The sequence below is a fragment of the Phyllobates terribilis genome, unplaced genomic scaffold (genome assembly GCF_046119375.1).
Source record: "Phyllobates terribilis strain yellow unplaced genomic scaffold, ASM4611937v1 Scaffold_5__5_contigs__length_657084704, whole genome shotgun sequence".
NCBI lineage: Eukaryota > Metazoa > Chordata > Amphibia > Anura > Dendrobatidae > Phyllobates > Phyllobates terribilis.
Genome location: NW_027362765.1, coordinates 144,418,509 through 144,434,432, shown reverse-complemented (window position 1 = coordinate 144,434,432; position 15,924 = coordinate 144,418,509). Strand labels below are relative to the sequence as shown.

General features: G+C 44.9%; 1 protein-coding gene across 2 annotated transcripts in view; it reads right to left on the bottom strand.

Moving 5' to 3' along the window:
- The window catches only part of ASIC2 (acid sensing ion channel subunit 2), a 999,936-nt gene that overhangs the window by 393,310 nt on the left and 590,702 nt on the right, over positions 1-15,924 (bottom strand). Inside the window, exon 1 of one of the 2 annotated variants that reach the window (XM_073683123.1) lies at positions 9,251-11,306. The exons of the other annotated variant lie outside the window; for it this stretch is intronic. Coding sequence (XP_073539224.1) covers positions 9,251-9,892 — 642 coding nt within the window. The 5' untranslated portion in view covers positions 9,893-11,306. Of the gene's footprint in view, positions 1-9,250; positions 11,307-15,924 lie in introns of those variants that run through there. 2 annotated transcript variants of the gene reach the window in all.

The following is a 15,924-nucleotide window of genomic DNA, read 5'->3' as shown; positions in this document are numbered from 1 at the left end:
TATATACTGCTCACACTGTCCCTCTCTCACACATATACTGCTCACCATGTCCCTCTCTCTCACACATACTGCTCACACTGTCCCTCTCTCACACATATACTGCTCACCATGTCCCTCTCTCTCATATATACTGCTCACACTGTCCCTCTCTCTCACACATACTGCTCACACTGTCCCTCTCTCACACATATACTGCTCACTATGTCCCTCTCTCTCATATATACTGCTCACACTGTCCCTCTCTCACACATATACTGCTCACCATGTCCCTCTCTCTCACATATACTGCTCACACTGTCCCTCTCTCACACATATACTGCTCACCATGTCCCTCTCTCTCATATATACTGCTCACACTGTCCCTCTCTCACACACATACTGTTCACCATGCTCCTCTCTCTCACATTGTCACGGGTGTGTCGCCACGAAGATCGTCACGATTACACAGCCTGACTTCTCGCAGCTGACTTTTTGGTGCTTTGTGTTTTCGGCAGTGAGCGAGTTAATTCTCTCTCTCTCTGTGCTAGACGAGGTCCAGCCTCGCCCAGCTGCAATCAATGCTGCTGTAGTGAGTCTCCTTCAAATGCCTGCTGGTCTGTTTGGGAAGTGTCGGTGAAAGCATTTCATACAGACTTACAGAGCGGATCGTGGTATTTGGAGTTTCTGAGATAAGTGTATTTGGAGTGTTTTTTCCCTTCCTCGCTTTATCATTTATCTCCTTTCCCGTTGGTGTTCCCTCTGTTGTAGTTGTGTAGTTTTTGTATGCAAGGTGGTTTTGGTTTTTCCCTTGTACTGTCTCGTTCGTCTAAGTACTGTGTGTGGGCATATTATTACTTGTCCTCTTTTGTTGTGATCGGGGTCCTTCTCAGGACTAGATTACTTAGGTGCAGGGATCCTCAGGAGGTAGGGGTTACGCTGGCGGCCTGGACCTCTGTACCTTTAACAGTACCTCCAGGTTGAGGGATTAGTCAGGGCCCCAGCTTAGGGTCAGCTTAGGCCCCCTACCTCCAGTATACAGAGACAGCGTGACATTTTCACCGACCCACTTAGTCTTTCTCCAGCTACCATGGATCCAGTAGCCGGTCTAGCTCGGCAGTTGCAGAGTTTGTCCATGGAGCTGGCGGACGTTAGGTCCAAGGTTTTGCATCCTCAGGAGCAAGCCGGACCAGAACCTAAAGTAGCTCTCCCTGACAGGTTCACTGGGGGGCGGGACAAGTTTTTTGTTTTCCGGGAGGCATGCAAATTGTACTTTCGGCTGCGGCCTCGGTCATCGGGGAGTGAAGAACAAAGGGTGGGAATTGTCATCTCGCTCCTACAAGGGGACCCACAATCTTGGGCGTTCTCTCTTCCCCCGGGCTCCCCGGCTCTCCAGTCAGTGGATAGGTTTTTCGCTGCTCTGGGACTCGTATATGATGACCCAGATCGGATCTCCCTTGCTGAGTCTAAGTTACGTAGGATCCAGCAGGGAGATCGTCCGGCGGAGGAATTCTGTTCGGAGTTCCGTAGGTGGGCCACGGACACCCAGTGGAATGACCCGGCTCTTAGGAGCCAGTTTTGTCAAGGTTTATCCGACAAATTACAGGATGTGTTGGCACAGTATGACTCTCCCGCGTCACTGGAAGCCGCTATGGCCCTGGCTATTCGCGTTGACAGACGGCTTCGGGAGAGGTGCGGGATAACTCGACCCCCTGTGATGACTCCACCTCCTACAAGGTCCCCTCATATGGTGGTTCCCCTGGTCAGTCCAGAGGAGCCTATGCAATTAGGAGGGACATCATTTCGGGGGAGGGGACCGGTGGTGCGCCATAAGACAGGAAGGTGTTTCTTCTGCGGGAGAAAGGGACATTTTATTGGGGGGTGTCCATCCCGTCCCTTGCAGAGTGAAGAGTCGTCGGAAAACTGTTGATCCCAGGTTGTGTGGTGGACGGCAATCTGGGAGTAGGTATTTCGTCCCTAGGTTCGTCTCAGTTTCTCGTACCGGCGGAAGTGGTGGTGGGTACGAGAACTGAGAGGATATCTGTTCTTCTGGATAGTGGGGCCGGGGCTAATCTGGTTGATGCTCGGTTTGCCCGGGTTCAAGGTATGCGATTGAGTGAGTTGGCTAAACCCATCCCCATATTCTCGATCGATGCCAGGCCTCTCGGTCAGGGAAGTTTTTTGCAAGCTGTGCATGACGTAAAACTTCAAGTGGGGGCGATACATAAAGAACTGTTGTCTTGCTACGTGTTGGAGGGTCTTCCCACTCCTATAGTGTTGGGCCTTCCTTGGTTAACTAAGCATAACCCGGTTATTAATTGGCAAACCAGAGAGATAAGCCAATGGAGTAAATTCTGTAATAAAAACTGCATGAACACGGTCATCGGTGCGGTTACTCCTTGGGTCTTACCTCCATTTCTGGCGGACTTTGAGGATGTATTCTCGGAGAAAGGGTGTCAGGAACTACCTCCTCATCGCGAGTATGATTGTTCTGTAAAACTGCTCCCTGAGGCCAAGTTACCTAAAGCTAGGTTGTATAACCTTTCTGGTCCTGAGAGGCAGGCCATGAAGGATTATATTTCAGAAAGTCTGGCTAAGGGGCATATTAGACCTTCATCTTCACCGGTGGCTGCGGGGTTCTTCTTTGTTAAGAAGAAAGATGGAGGCCTACGCCCTTGCCTGGATTTCCGTGAACTTAATCGGATTACGGTCCGAGATCCGTATCCACTCCCACTTCTTCCCGATCTCTTTAATCAGATCGTGGGCGACAAATGGTTCTCTAAGTTGGATCTCAGGGGGGCGTACAATCTGATTAGGATGAAGGAGGGGGATGAGTGGAAGACGGCGTTTAACACTCCGGAGGGGCATTATGAGAACCTTGTCATGCCATTCGGTCTGACTAATGCCCCGGCGGTGTTCCAACACTTTGTTAATGACATTTTTCGCCGCCTGGTGGGACAGTTTGTTGTCATATATCTGGATGATATCTTAATTTACTCGCCAGATCTGGTGTCTCATCAGGAGCACGTTAGGCAGGTGTTACAGATCTTGCGGGATAATAAACTGTATGCCAAATGGGAAAAGTGTGTGTTCGCCGTACAGGAACTCCAGTTTTTAGGCTTCCTGGTTTCAGCGTCCGGTTTTCGTATGGACCCTGGGAAAGTGCGGGCAGTTCTTGAGTGGGATCGGCCAGAGAATCTTAAGGCACTACAACGTTTCCTGGGGTTTGCTAATTATTACCGGAAGTTCATTCGTAATTTCTCGTCCATGGTTAAGCCTCTCACAGACATGACTAAAAAGGGGACGGATTTTTCTAGGTGGTCTGACAAGGCTTGTCAAGCATTCTCCTGCTTGAAAAAATGTTTTGCCTCGGCACCCATACTCATTCAACCTGATGCGTCACAGCCATTCATTGTAGAGGTAGACGCTTCCGAGGTAGGTGTGGGAGCAGTATTGTCACAAGGTTCGTCCCCTGGTAAGTGGCATCCGTGCGCCTTTTTCTCTAAAAAATTGTCGTCCGCTGAGAGGAATTACGATGTCGGCAATAGGGAACTCTTGGCCATTAAGTTAGCTTTTGAGGAGTGGCGCCATTTTTTGGAGGGGGCAGTCCATCCGGTCACCGTCATCACCGATCACAAGAACCTGCTATATCTGGAGTCCGCGAAACGTCTGAATCCCAGACAAGCTAGGTGGTCATTGTTTTTTACCAGGTTTAATTTTGTCGTTACATATCGTCCTGGGTCAAAAAATGTAAAGGCGGATGCCTTATCTCGCAGTTTCCCTGGGGCCGGGAATACGGACGACCCGATTCCTATCCTTCAGGAGGGGGTGGTGGTTTCGGCAGTATGCTCTGAGCTGGAGGAGGAGGTATTGGAGGCTCAGGGGGACGCCCCTGTTGGACCTCCGGGGAGACTGTTTGTTCCAGATCAGTTGCGACAAAAGGTGATCGAGGCACACCATAACTCAGTTTTGGCAGGACACCCGGGGAGTAAAGCAACTGTGGATCTCCTCTCGCGTCGGTTTTGGTGGCCTAACTTACATAAGGAGGTGGTAACTTTTGTCGCGTCCTGTGGGGTTTGTGCGCGCTCTAAGACCTCACATACCTGTCCGTCTGGGGCCCTCTTACCTTTGAAGATCCCGGAGCGTCCTTGGACTCATCTGTCTATGGACTTTATTACGGACCTCCCTCCGTCTTCGGGTAAAACGGTCATACTCGTTGTAGTGGACAGGTTCAGCAAGATGGCACATTTTATCGCTCTTCCGGCTCTCCCTAATGCTAAAACTCTTGCGCAGGTGTTCATTGGGGAGATTGTGAGGCTTCACGGGGTACCCTCCGATGTAGTGTCTGATCGGGGGTCTCAGTTTGTGTCCAAGTTCTGGAAGGCGTTTTGTGCACGGCGGGGGATGCATTTGTCATTCTCATCGGCTTTTCACCCTCAGACCAATGGTCAGACGGAACGTATGAACCAGAGCTTGGAGACATATCTCCGGTGTTTTGTGTCAGAGAACCAGGAGGACTGGGCTTCTTTCTTACCTCTGGCAGAGTTTGCTCTTAATAATAGGCGGAGCGAGTCCACTGGTAAGTCCCCGTTTTTTGGGGCATATGGTTTTCACCCCCAGTTTTGTACTTTCAGTAGGGGGGGCTCTTCGGGGGTTCCTGAGGAGGAACGATTTTCCTCATCACTCGCTTCAGTATGGAGAGGGGTGCTGAAGAATCTGAATACTATGGGGAACCGATACAAACGTATGGCTGATAGGAGGAGAGTGTCTGGTCCGGACCTAAGTGTGAACGATCGGGTATGGTTGTCTACCAGGAATATTAAACTTAAGGTTCCCTCCTGGAAACTGGGTCCCAGGTTCATCGGGCCGTACAGAATCAGTTCTATTATTAATCCGGTGGCATTCCGTCTTGACCTCCCCCCTACGTTTAAAATTCACAACGTGTTCCACAGATCGTTGCTTAAGAGGTATGTGGCGCCGGTGGTACCGTCACCTTTACCTCCCCCTCCAGTGGTGGTCAATGGTAACTTGGAGTTCCAGGTATCAAGGGTCATCGATTCACGTTTTAATCGCCGGTCCCTTCAGTACCTGGTTCATTGGAAAGGGTATGGTCCTGAGGAGAGGATGTGGGTTCCTGCGTCGGATATTAACGCAGACCGATTAGTTCGGGCCTTCCACACGACTCACCCGGATAAACCTGGCCCTGAGGGTCCGGAGGCCCCTCGTAGAAGGGGGGGTACTGTCACGGGTGTGTCGCCACGAAGATCGTCACGATTACACAGCCTGACTTCTCGCAGCTGACTTTTTGGTGCTTTGTGTTTTCGGCAGTGAGGGAGTTAATTCTCTCTCTCTCTGTGCTAGACGAGGTCCAGCCTCGCCCAGCTGCAATCAATGCTGCTGTAGTGAGTCTCCTTCAAATGCCTGCTGGTCTGTTTGGGAAGTGTCGGTGAAAGCATTTCATACAGACTTACAGAGCGGATCGTGGTATTTGGAGTTTCTGAGATAAGTGTATTTGGAGTGTTTTTTCCCTTCCTCGCTTTATCATTTATCTCCTTTCCCGTTGGTGTTCCCTCTGTTGTAGTTGTGTAGTTTTTGTATGCAAGGTGGTTTTGGTTTTTCCCTTGTACTGTCTCGTTCGTCTAAGTACTGTGTGTGGGCATATTATTACTTGTCCTCTTTTGTTGTGATCGGGGTCCTTCTCAGGACTAGATTACTTAGGTGCAGGGATCCTCAGGAGGTAGGGGTTACGCTGGCGGCCTGGACCTCTGTACCTTTAACAGTACCTCCAGGTTGAGGGATTAGTCAGGGCCCCAGCTTAGGGTCAGCTTAGGCCCCCTACCTCCAGTATACAGAGACAGCGTGACACACATATACTGCTCACTATGCCTCTCTCTCACATGTACTGTTCATCAATACTGCTCACAATACCACAATATACTGCTCACAATACCACAATATACTGCTCACAATACCACTTTTTTCCACACATACTGCTCACCATGCCCCTCTCTATCACACATACTGTTCACATACCCCTCTTTCTCACACACACTGTTCTACATGTCCCTGTCTCCCACACATGCCTCTCTCTCATATGTACTGCTCACCATGACTCTCTCTTCCACACATACTGCTCACCATACCCCTTTCTCACACATACTGCTCACTATGTCCCTCCCACACATACTGCTCACCATGCCCCTCTCATATGTACTGATCACCATGCCCCTTTCTATCACACATACTGTTCACCATACTCCTCTTTCTCGCACATACTGCTCACCATGCCCCTATCTATCATACTGCTCACCATGCCCCTCTCATATGTACTGCTCACCATGCCCCTCTCATATGTACTGCTCACCATGCCCCTTTCATATGTACTGATCACCATGCACCTTTCTATCACACATACTGTTCACCATACTCCTCTTTCTCACACATACTGCTCACCATGCCCCTCTCATATGTACTGCTCACCATGCCCCTCTCATATGTACTGCTCACCATGCCCCTTTCATATGTACTGATCACCATGCCCCTTTCTATCACACATACTGTTCACCATACTCCTCTTTCTCACACATACTGCTCACCATGCCTTTCTCCCACACATACTGCTCACCATGCCCCTTTCTATCACACATACTGTTCACCATACCCCTCTTTCTCACACATACTGTTCACCATGCCCCTATCTATCATAATGCTCACCATGCCTTTCTCCCACACATACTGCTCACCATGCCCCTTTCTCACATATACTGTTCACTATGCCTCTCTCTCCCACACATACTGCTCACCATGCCCCTTTCTCACATATACTGCTCATCATGTGCCACTGCTAACTATACCCCTCTCTATCAGACATACTACTCACCATGGGTTTTTTTAGGGGCAGAACAATGAATTTTTATAAAAAAAAGTTTTCTGTTTGCTGTGTTGAATAAAGTACCAAATATAATTAATTACTATATGACTATTTCATGTGATTTCTATAATATAACAAAGGGAGGAATTGTTGATGTTTCTGACTTGATTAGGTTACTCCTTGTGTATAGTTAATGGATCTATATATCCAATTGTTTCTAATTATACTACTCACCATGCCCCTCTCTCACATGGACTGCCCACCATGGATCTGTAACACACATACTACTCACCATGTCCTTCTCTCCCACACATACTGCTCATTATTCCCCTCTCTAGTATGTACTGCAGTGCTCACCATACACCTCTCTCCCACACATACTGCTCATTATGCCCCTCTCTAGTATGTACTGCAGTGCTCACCATACACCTCTCTCCCACACATACTGCTCATTATGCCCCTCTCTAGTATGTACTGCAGTGCTCACCATACACCTCTCTCCCATACATACTGATCACTATGCCCCTCTCTAGTATGTACTGCAGTGCTCACCATACACCTCTCTCCCACACATACTGATCGCTAAGCCCTTTACTCACACAAACTGCTCCTTATGCCAACATCTTTTTAACACAAACTGCTTACCATGCCCATCTCTTTCCCACGACTACTCCCCATGGTCTCCCCTCACACACTGCTAGCAAAACTCATTCTTTCACATAGGCTGCTCCCCATGAACCCCTTTTCACACAGACTTCTCCCCAACCCTCCTCTAGCACACGTCAGTAAAGGTCCTGGACCTTTTTCAGTTATGGTTTTGCTGTAATTTGGACAAAATCATGGTGAATTCAAAGAAACTTGGCCAAGATGTTGTGCATAAAATCTGTAAAAATATGTTATTATGCAGGGGGCCATGAGGCAGGCAGTAGTGGCCCCCTTGATGTACAGTGGGTCTGGCACATGCCATGCTTTGCCGGATGCCTGACGTCAGCCCTGTTTTTTTATAATAAAAAGTACTGCAACTTTCTAATACTGTATATTTGTGTTTCATCTGTTTGTTATTGTGAAGATTTCTCCTTGTTAAACATGGAAAAAGTTAAAAATCGAGTGTAATCTAATGCTGCGCACACAGCTGATGGTCGTTTTACAGTCTAGACAAGTATGGCAAACACTAGTCTGTATTTATTTGTAACCTGCACGAGAACAGAACTAGTGATGTCAGCTAGCAGGCTGTAAAAGGAAAAGCATGCACCATTCATAGGTCCTTAGAGTTTGGCCTTTCCTGGTCTGGACATTCCTTCATGAGAAATTTTCCAGTATGACAAAAACATGGCTTTCCAAAACAAAGCTTCACCTACCCATGGGTTGTGCATGGCATTGTAGTCCAGTCCCATTCACATCGAAGGAACTAAGCTGCAATAATAGTCATGACCCATGGACAGATGTGATGCTGTTTCTTGAAGAAAGCAGTCATATCTTTGCAATCATGGACAACCCCTTTAAGCTATGCAACAGGAGTAAAAAAAAAATCTCTTGCATTGTGCTCTAAAAACGAATATTCTCTATTAAAACTAGTCCTAGAAGTATAACCCACTACTACACAAAATAGTGCACACCCACTTGATGCTCTAGTAGGGTAGCAAATTGTTATTTCCAGAGTTTTGTAAAATAATGCTATTACTTTACCTGGATGGAGTTAGCGTTGTTTTTGGGCTGAAATACAGTTTTATAAAAGGATTTTTCAATAATGTCACATAAAAATGCTAAGAATTACTAAGATAGAATAGACTGAAGTCATAGATCCATAGACACAGTTCACACTGCAGATGTTATGTTTTACTATCACACGGTAAGCATTATTTCACATTATGCCGTAGTGCTGGCGAAACGTATACTGCTTGTTGGATACATATTATGTGATAATACAATGTACAACTAGTCCGGGCTATTACTAGTAACACATACACCCCAATCACATTCCATAATACCTATTACAGGAAGCATTTAATTGCTCTCTCAGGAAAGGAGCACCTGCATTCTTCCCGACCTGGTTCCATTCAATCTGAGATAGTGAACCATAGAGAAGAGATTAGCTATGGCTGATGACTATATAAATCTTCTTCTACTGTCAGGAAAGGTAATGTTTTAGGGTATGACTAATCTTGGTGGATACACAAAGTGGTCGTTTGATAGAAAACATAGCACAATATGAATGTTCCTATTGTATACATACAGAAAAGGCAAGTCTAAAAAATGGATTCAGAATAGTTAACTCAACGAGACTATATGATTAAAAATGCAAATAAATAAGATAATTTGTACATTTTTTGATATTTGAGGACATTTTTCAAACTTCTGGAATGACAGTTTTACTAGATGTAACAGAATAGGTAATAAACTCACAGTGGAGAAATTGTGTGGGCCGCAGGCCTCTCCCCGATATCTACAAGAAAGCAGCATGTCCTCAAGCTGGTGACCAAGTCTGTCCATGAATCCAACACTGATCCCATCAAAGTCCCGAGGTGGCAGAAAAAGCCGGAAATCGGCCAGTTTTTGGAACCACTTTTGTTTGTCCTCGGGCAATAACTCTGATAGAAGTGGACGAGCTGTGCGGTTGGCCAAGAGGAGACCCAACCAGTAACCCGCAAAATAAAGATCGCTTTTGCTGAGACGGTGAAACCGTACAGGGTTGTTGTTGCAAAAGGTGACGGCTGGAAAAGCCAATTCCTTGCTCCATTCCAGTTGCACCCGTGTGTGAGATGGAAAGGATAACCAGTAAAGCAGCCTGTTGGATGACCAAGACAGTAACAGTCCCAATGATGTGAAGAAGGCGAGAAACCAAAACGCTCTTCGTTGAAATGCCAACTTTGATGAGCATATGTATTTTAGGCCATGGAGCTTGGTGTGCTCTAAAGTGGGCAGCGATAAGGCACGGCGTTGCTGTGTCCGTGTATAACATTTGGGTGGCACCGCCTGGGCATCTCTTCTGGCTGCTCCTGAGGGGCAGCTGCAAGCTGGAGCCCGAACCCTCTCTTCTCGAGTCATGACACACCCCCAGGGACTCACCAGCAGGGGGGCATCTCGCACTGGGCATCGGCAGCACAGCTGGGTACCACCACCCCCTCATTCATTCAGTCAAAGGAATGCCCAGACTGCTAGCTAAAATGCAATAGCCTAGCAAGACCGATGATGGCTGCTAGACCGAAGCAAAGTTGGCATTCAGGGTAGCCAGTATCACAACCAGCATCCTAAAAAGACCCTTTCCATACAATTCCCTCTTATATTCTATATAGTCCTGTTTCCTTTTACATGTCAATCTCTTGGGTAGAAGCTCAGAAAAGTAATGACAGTCATTTCACGCTTCCCTATCTCCCTTTGTAAGTCGGCAACAGAAACCTCTTTAAATGAATTCACGATAATAGCACACAAGCAACTAGTTGTCTCCCACACACTTCAGATAGGGAAAGACATTTCTCCTGTTCTGGGAAGCCAGATTGCCATGACAGTGGGAAGCATTTAGAGAACATGAGAAGCGATAGAAAAACCACCTTTTTCTTCTGCCAATTCTTAGCCTTCGGAGAAGAAAGTAGGTGAATAATTAAAAAAAATAAATAAATAAACCCATTTACTGATTATCCTGGCACTAAAAAAATATGTGTTCAATTTCTCACTGCAGTTTGCCCTCTTAATTTACTCCCTTAGAGGCTTTCCGGGCATGAAATACTATTGACTACAGGTTCATCATCCTGTCCATTTTGCAGGTCATCAGAATCTGAAGCATATCATCCTCCATGGCATATTTTTACTTTCTGTGTTCTCCAAGCATCTGGTAGGGAAAATTTAAGTAGATCAGCCAGAACAGCATCGGAGCATCCTAATTGTATTATAATATGGGGAAGCTTTGTAGTGTGAAGCTGCAACCGGTAATGTCAAGCCTGGAAAGGTTGAAAACTTGGCAACGATGTCTCGGCTCTTAGGTTGATTACCCAAGGCACATTCCTTAGCTCGGTGCACTCAGTCACTAGATGCGATATACCCAGGCACACAAATATCCATAGTTTTATCCAGATCACTCACAGCACTTCACACCCAACAAACTTTCCTATCCAAAGCAGAGGATGGGCTGGGTGAGTTCAGCACTGCGGACAGCTCCATAAGCATCAGGTCCTCAGCCCAAGCAGATGCAGAGCTCTTGACTTCCCAGTATTAGATGTGCTCCCCAGACAGACAGACAGCCCTCAAAGCTTCTGTCTTGGTACAAAAGCCATTTTCTGTTGGCGCCTGACGTTATTTGCATGCAGCGATGCACATCTCGGCTGCAGGGCAGTAATCCACAGTGAGGGTCCGCCTTGCTAAGTTGTCACAAGGAGCTGGCACATCATGTGTCCCTCTCTCGTCGCCTCTGCTGCACACAGGCATCTCTATTTGTGCACCAGTGCAATCCTGCATTACCGTATTCCTCTCAGTACAACAGCGAGCTCGGAATTACCAACAAGTCAGGAATAGAGGCACTTCTCCTCGACTCAGAGCCGAGACAGTACAACGCACCATGCCCAAAAAATACCAGCAACTTATGGCTATATATTTACATTTCTAAAACTATCATATCCTGTATTCTTGGAATCAAGTAGTACCCATGGTCTACTAAAGAGAGAGATTTTACTCTTTTTGGCTCAACTTAAAGGAAAGATTTTTCTAAAATCATTTAATAATGTCAGAGATTTCACGCAGAAGGATGGATTGTTGTCACCTGGTCACTCACAAGTGAAGAAGCTTCTGCTTATCCTTGTTTATGGTAAAGTATTTTCTACTGAAAATCTCTTGAAAATGTAAATTAGATGAAAATTGATTTATGGGGATCATAAGTTTAAGAGAAGAGCACAGGCGTAACTTAAAGGAGTTGTCCGGGAAATCATTTTTATTTTTTTTCAGGATGAGTTACAGGGAAGAGTTATAAGAAAGCAATGAGGGATGTTTGTTTAGTTTAGCCTTTTTATTTATTTTAAAGCATTCCATGCCTTTCCAAAAGTAAATTGTATCCTGACCAGACTCCGAAAGTAATAGATCTCACCCCAACCCACCATCTTATATCCTTCCTGACCAGACGCCAAAAATAATAGATCCCACCTCACCATTTTATATCCTGATAAGACTCCAAGAGTAACAATTTATGTTACCCACCATATTATATCCCGAGCTAACTCCAAAAGTAACAGATTCTGACCCCACCATATTATATCCTGACCAGACTCCAAAAGTAATAGATCCCACCTCCACCATCTTATATCCTGACCATACTCTAAAAGTAACAGATTCTGCCCCCCAACCTTTTATTTTATATTCTGAGCAGACTCCAAAAGTAACAGGTTCTGCCCCCACCATCTTATATCCTGACCACACTCTAAAAGAAAGAGATTCTGCCCCCACCATCTTATATCCTGACCACACTCTAAAAGAAACAGATTCTGCCCCACCATCTTATATCCTGACCACACTCTAAAAGAAACAGATTCTGCCCCCCACCATCTTATATTCTGAGAAGACTCCAAAAGTAATAGATTCTGCCCCCACCATCTTATATCCTGACCACACTCTAAAAGAAACAGATTCTGCCCCCACCATCTTATATCCTGACCACACTCTAAAAGAAACAGATTCTGCCCCCCACCATCTTATATCCTGACCACACTCTAAAAGAAACAGATTCTGCCCCCCACCATCTTATATCCTGACCACACTCTAAAAGAAACAGATTCTGCCCCCCACCATCTTATATTCTGAGAAGACTCCAAAAGTAATAGATTCGGCCCCCCACCATGTTATATCCTGACCACACTCTAAAAGAAACAGATTCTGCCCCCACCATTTAATATCCTGACCACACTCTAAAAGAAACAGATTCTGCCCCCACGACCTTATATCCTGACCACACTCTAAAAGAAACAGATTCTGCCCCCACCATCTTATATCCTAACCACACTCTAAAAGAAACAGATTCTGCCCCCACCATCTTATATCCATACCACACTCTAAAAGAAACAGATTCTGCCCCCACCATCTTATATCCTGACCACACTCTAAAAGAAACAGATTCTGCCCCCCACTATCTTATATTCTGAGCAGACTGCAAAAGTAACAGGTTCTGCTCCCCACCATATTACTGTATATCCTGACTGAGCTGAATCCAAAAGTAACAGATTTTGCCCCCACCATCTTATACCCTGATCAGACTCCAAAAGTATTAAATCCCCCCCCCCACCACCATATTATATTTTGAGCAGACTCCAACGTAACAGATTCCGCCTGCGGCCGTATTATTTCTTTTGCTAGACTCCAAAAGTAATAAATCCCACTATCTTATATCCTGACCACACTCCAAAAGTAATAGATCCTACCACCACCATCTTATATAAAAGCCAGACTCCAAAGGTAACTGATTCTGCCCCTCACCATATTATATCCTGATAAGACTCCAAAAGTAACCGATTCTCCCTTTCGCCATATTATTTCCTGACCACACTCCAAAACTAATGAATTCCACCACCACTATCTTATATACTGACTAGACCCCAAAAGTAACAGATACCACCCCAACATATTATATCCTGACCAGACTGCAGAAGTAATAGATCCCACGCCCATCATCTTATATCAAGGCCAGACTGCAAAAGTAACAGATTCTGCCCCCACCATTTAATATCCTGACCACACTCTAAAAGAAACAGATTCTGCCCCCACGACCTTATATCCTGACCACACTCTAAAAGAAACAGATTCTGCCCCCACCATCTTATATCCTAACCACACTCTAAAAGAAACAGATTCTGCCCCCACCATCTTATATCCATACCACACTCTAAAAGAAACAGATTCTGCCCCCACCATCTTATATCCTGACCACACTCTAAAAGAAACAGATTCTGCCCCCCACTATCTTATATTCTGAGCAGACTGCAAAAGTAACAGGTTCTGCTCCCCACCATATTACTGTATATCCTGACTGAGCTGAATCCAAAAGTAACAGATTTTGCCCCCACCATCTTATACCCTGATCAGACTCCAAAAGTATTAAATCCCCCCCCCCACCACCATATTATATTTTGAGCAGACTCCAACGTAACAGATTCCGCCTGCGGCCGTATTATTTCTTTTGCTAGACTCCAAAAGTAATAAATCCCACTATCTTATATCCTGACCACACTCCAAAAGTAATAGATCCTACCACCACCATCTTATATAAAAGCCAGACTCCAAAGGTAACTGATTCTGCCCCTCACCATATTATATCCTGATAAGACTCCAAAAGTAACCGATTCTCCCTTTCGCCATATTATTTCCTGACCACACTCCAAAACTAATGAATTCCACCACCACTATCTTATATACTGACTAGACCCCAAAAGTAACAGATACCACCCCAACATATTATATCCTGACCAGACTGCAGAAGTAATAGATCCCACGCCCATCATCTTATATCAAGGCCAGACTGCAAAAGTAACAGATTCTGCTCCCTATCATATTATATCCTGACCAGACTGTAAAAGCAATAGATCCCACCCCCCACCATCATATATCCTGAGCAGACTGTAAAAGTAATAGGTTCTACCCTCACCATATTATATCCTGCCCAATATTATACATCGTGCCTCTATAGTGTACTCCAGAGGTCTATCTGTTTTCGTAATATTTTTTCCATTTGTGGATTGTATTGTTCATTGGATAATGGAATCTCCATTATTTCATATTTTTATATTTATGCCTATGTTGGGTATTGATTCTTGATGGAATTATCAGGATGCCACTATACACTCTCTTTAGGGCTCCTATTATGTTGATTTTTGGCACATGCAGTACTAGTTCTTGTTACCTTTGATGACTGTTATTGATATTGAGGGGGGTATTTACCTTTGTATTAGGGGATCTATTTGACGTGGGGCCACGACATGACTTTGGTCCTTCCCCTATGTACAGTATGTAATTTTATGTCTGTATATTCACTTATTCATTACGTCTTTTCGTCAATGGATTTGGTAGATATTAGTAAATATATTATATTTATTCTATTAATTTGTCTTATCATTTTTTTGTTTGTCCTGATCTTTGATCAGAGTATTGGGTAGGTTATTAGTAGCGTTATAATACTTTTTGAGTCTGGTCAGGATGTAATATGGTGAGGAGCAGAATCTGTTACGTTTGGTGTCTAGTCACAACATATAGTGTACTGAGACACAGAGAATTGTATGAAAAGCTCACAAACAAAAGACCAAAAATAAATATGATTATAATCGAAGAAGTCAGCAATATAAATAGATGAAAAGGTCCCCGTAGGTGCCTTCAATACCTTATGACATGCTGAGGCTGGTAAAGGTTTACAGGGGGAAAGATGGGCTCACAGCATCCTTGATGTATGTTTCACCACACACTGTGCTTTGTCAGGAGATATATTGTCCAAAAATAATAGATCCAGCTCTCACCATCTTATATCATAAGACTGCAAAAGAAATAAATCAGACCCTTCATCATCTTATATCCTGACCAGACTCCAAAAATAATAGATACTGCCCCCCACCATTTTATCACCTGACCAGACTTCAAAAGTAATAGATTCCGCCGCAACTCTCTCATATCCTGACCAAACTTCAAAAGTAATAGATTCTACCCCACCATCTTATATCCTAATGAAACTCCAAACATAATAAATCCCAATCCTTAAAATTTTGTCATCTAACCAGATACAAAAATAATAGATCCTGTTCCCACCATTTTATCACCTAACAAGACTTCAAAAGAAAATGATCCCACCACAATCATCCTATATCAGTTGAAACTTCAAAAGTAATAGTTTCCACCACCACCATGTTATATCCTAACAAGACTCCAAAAGTAATAGATCCCACCCACATCATGTTATATCCTAACAAGACTCCAAAAGTAACAGATTCTGCTCCCTATCATATTATATCCTGACCAGACTGTAAAAGTAATAGATGCCACCACCACCATGTTATAGCCTGACATGACTGCAAAACTAATAGATCCCACCACCACCATGTTATATCCTAACAAGACTCCAA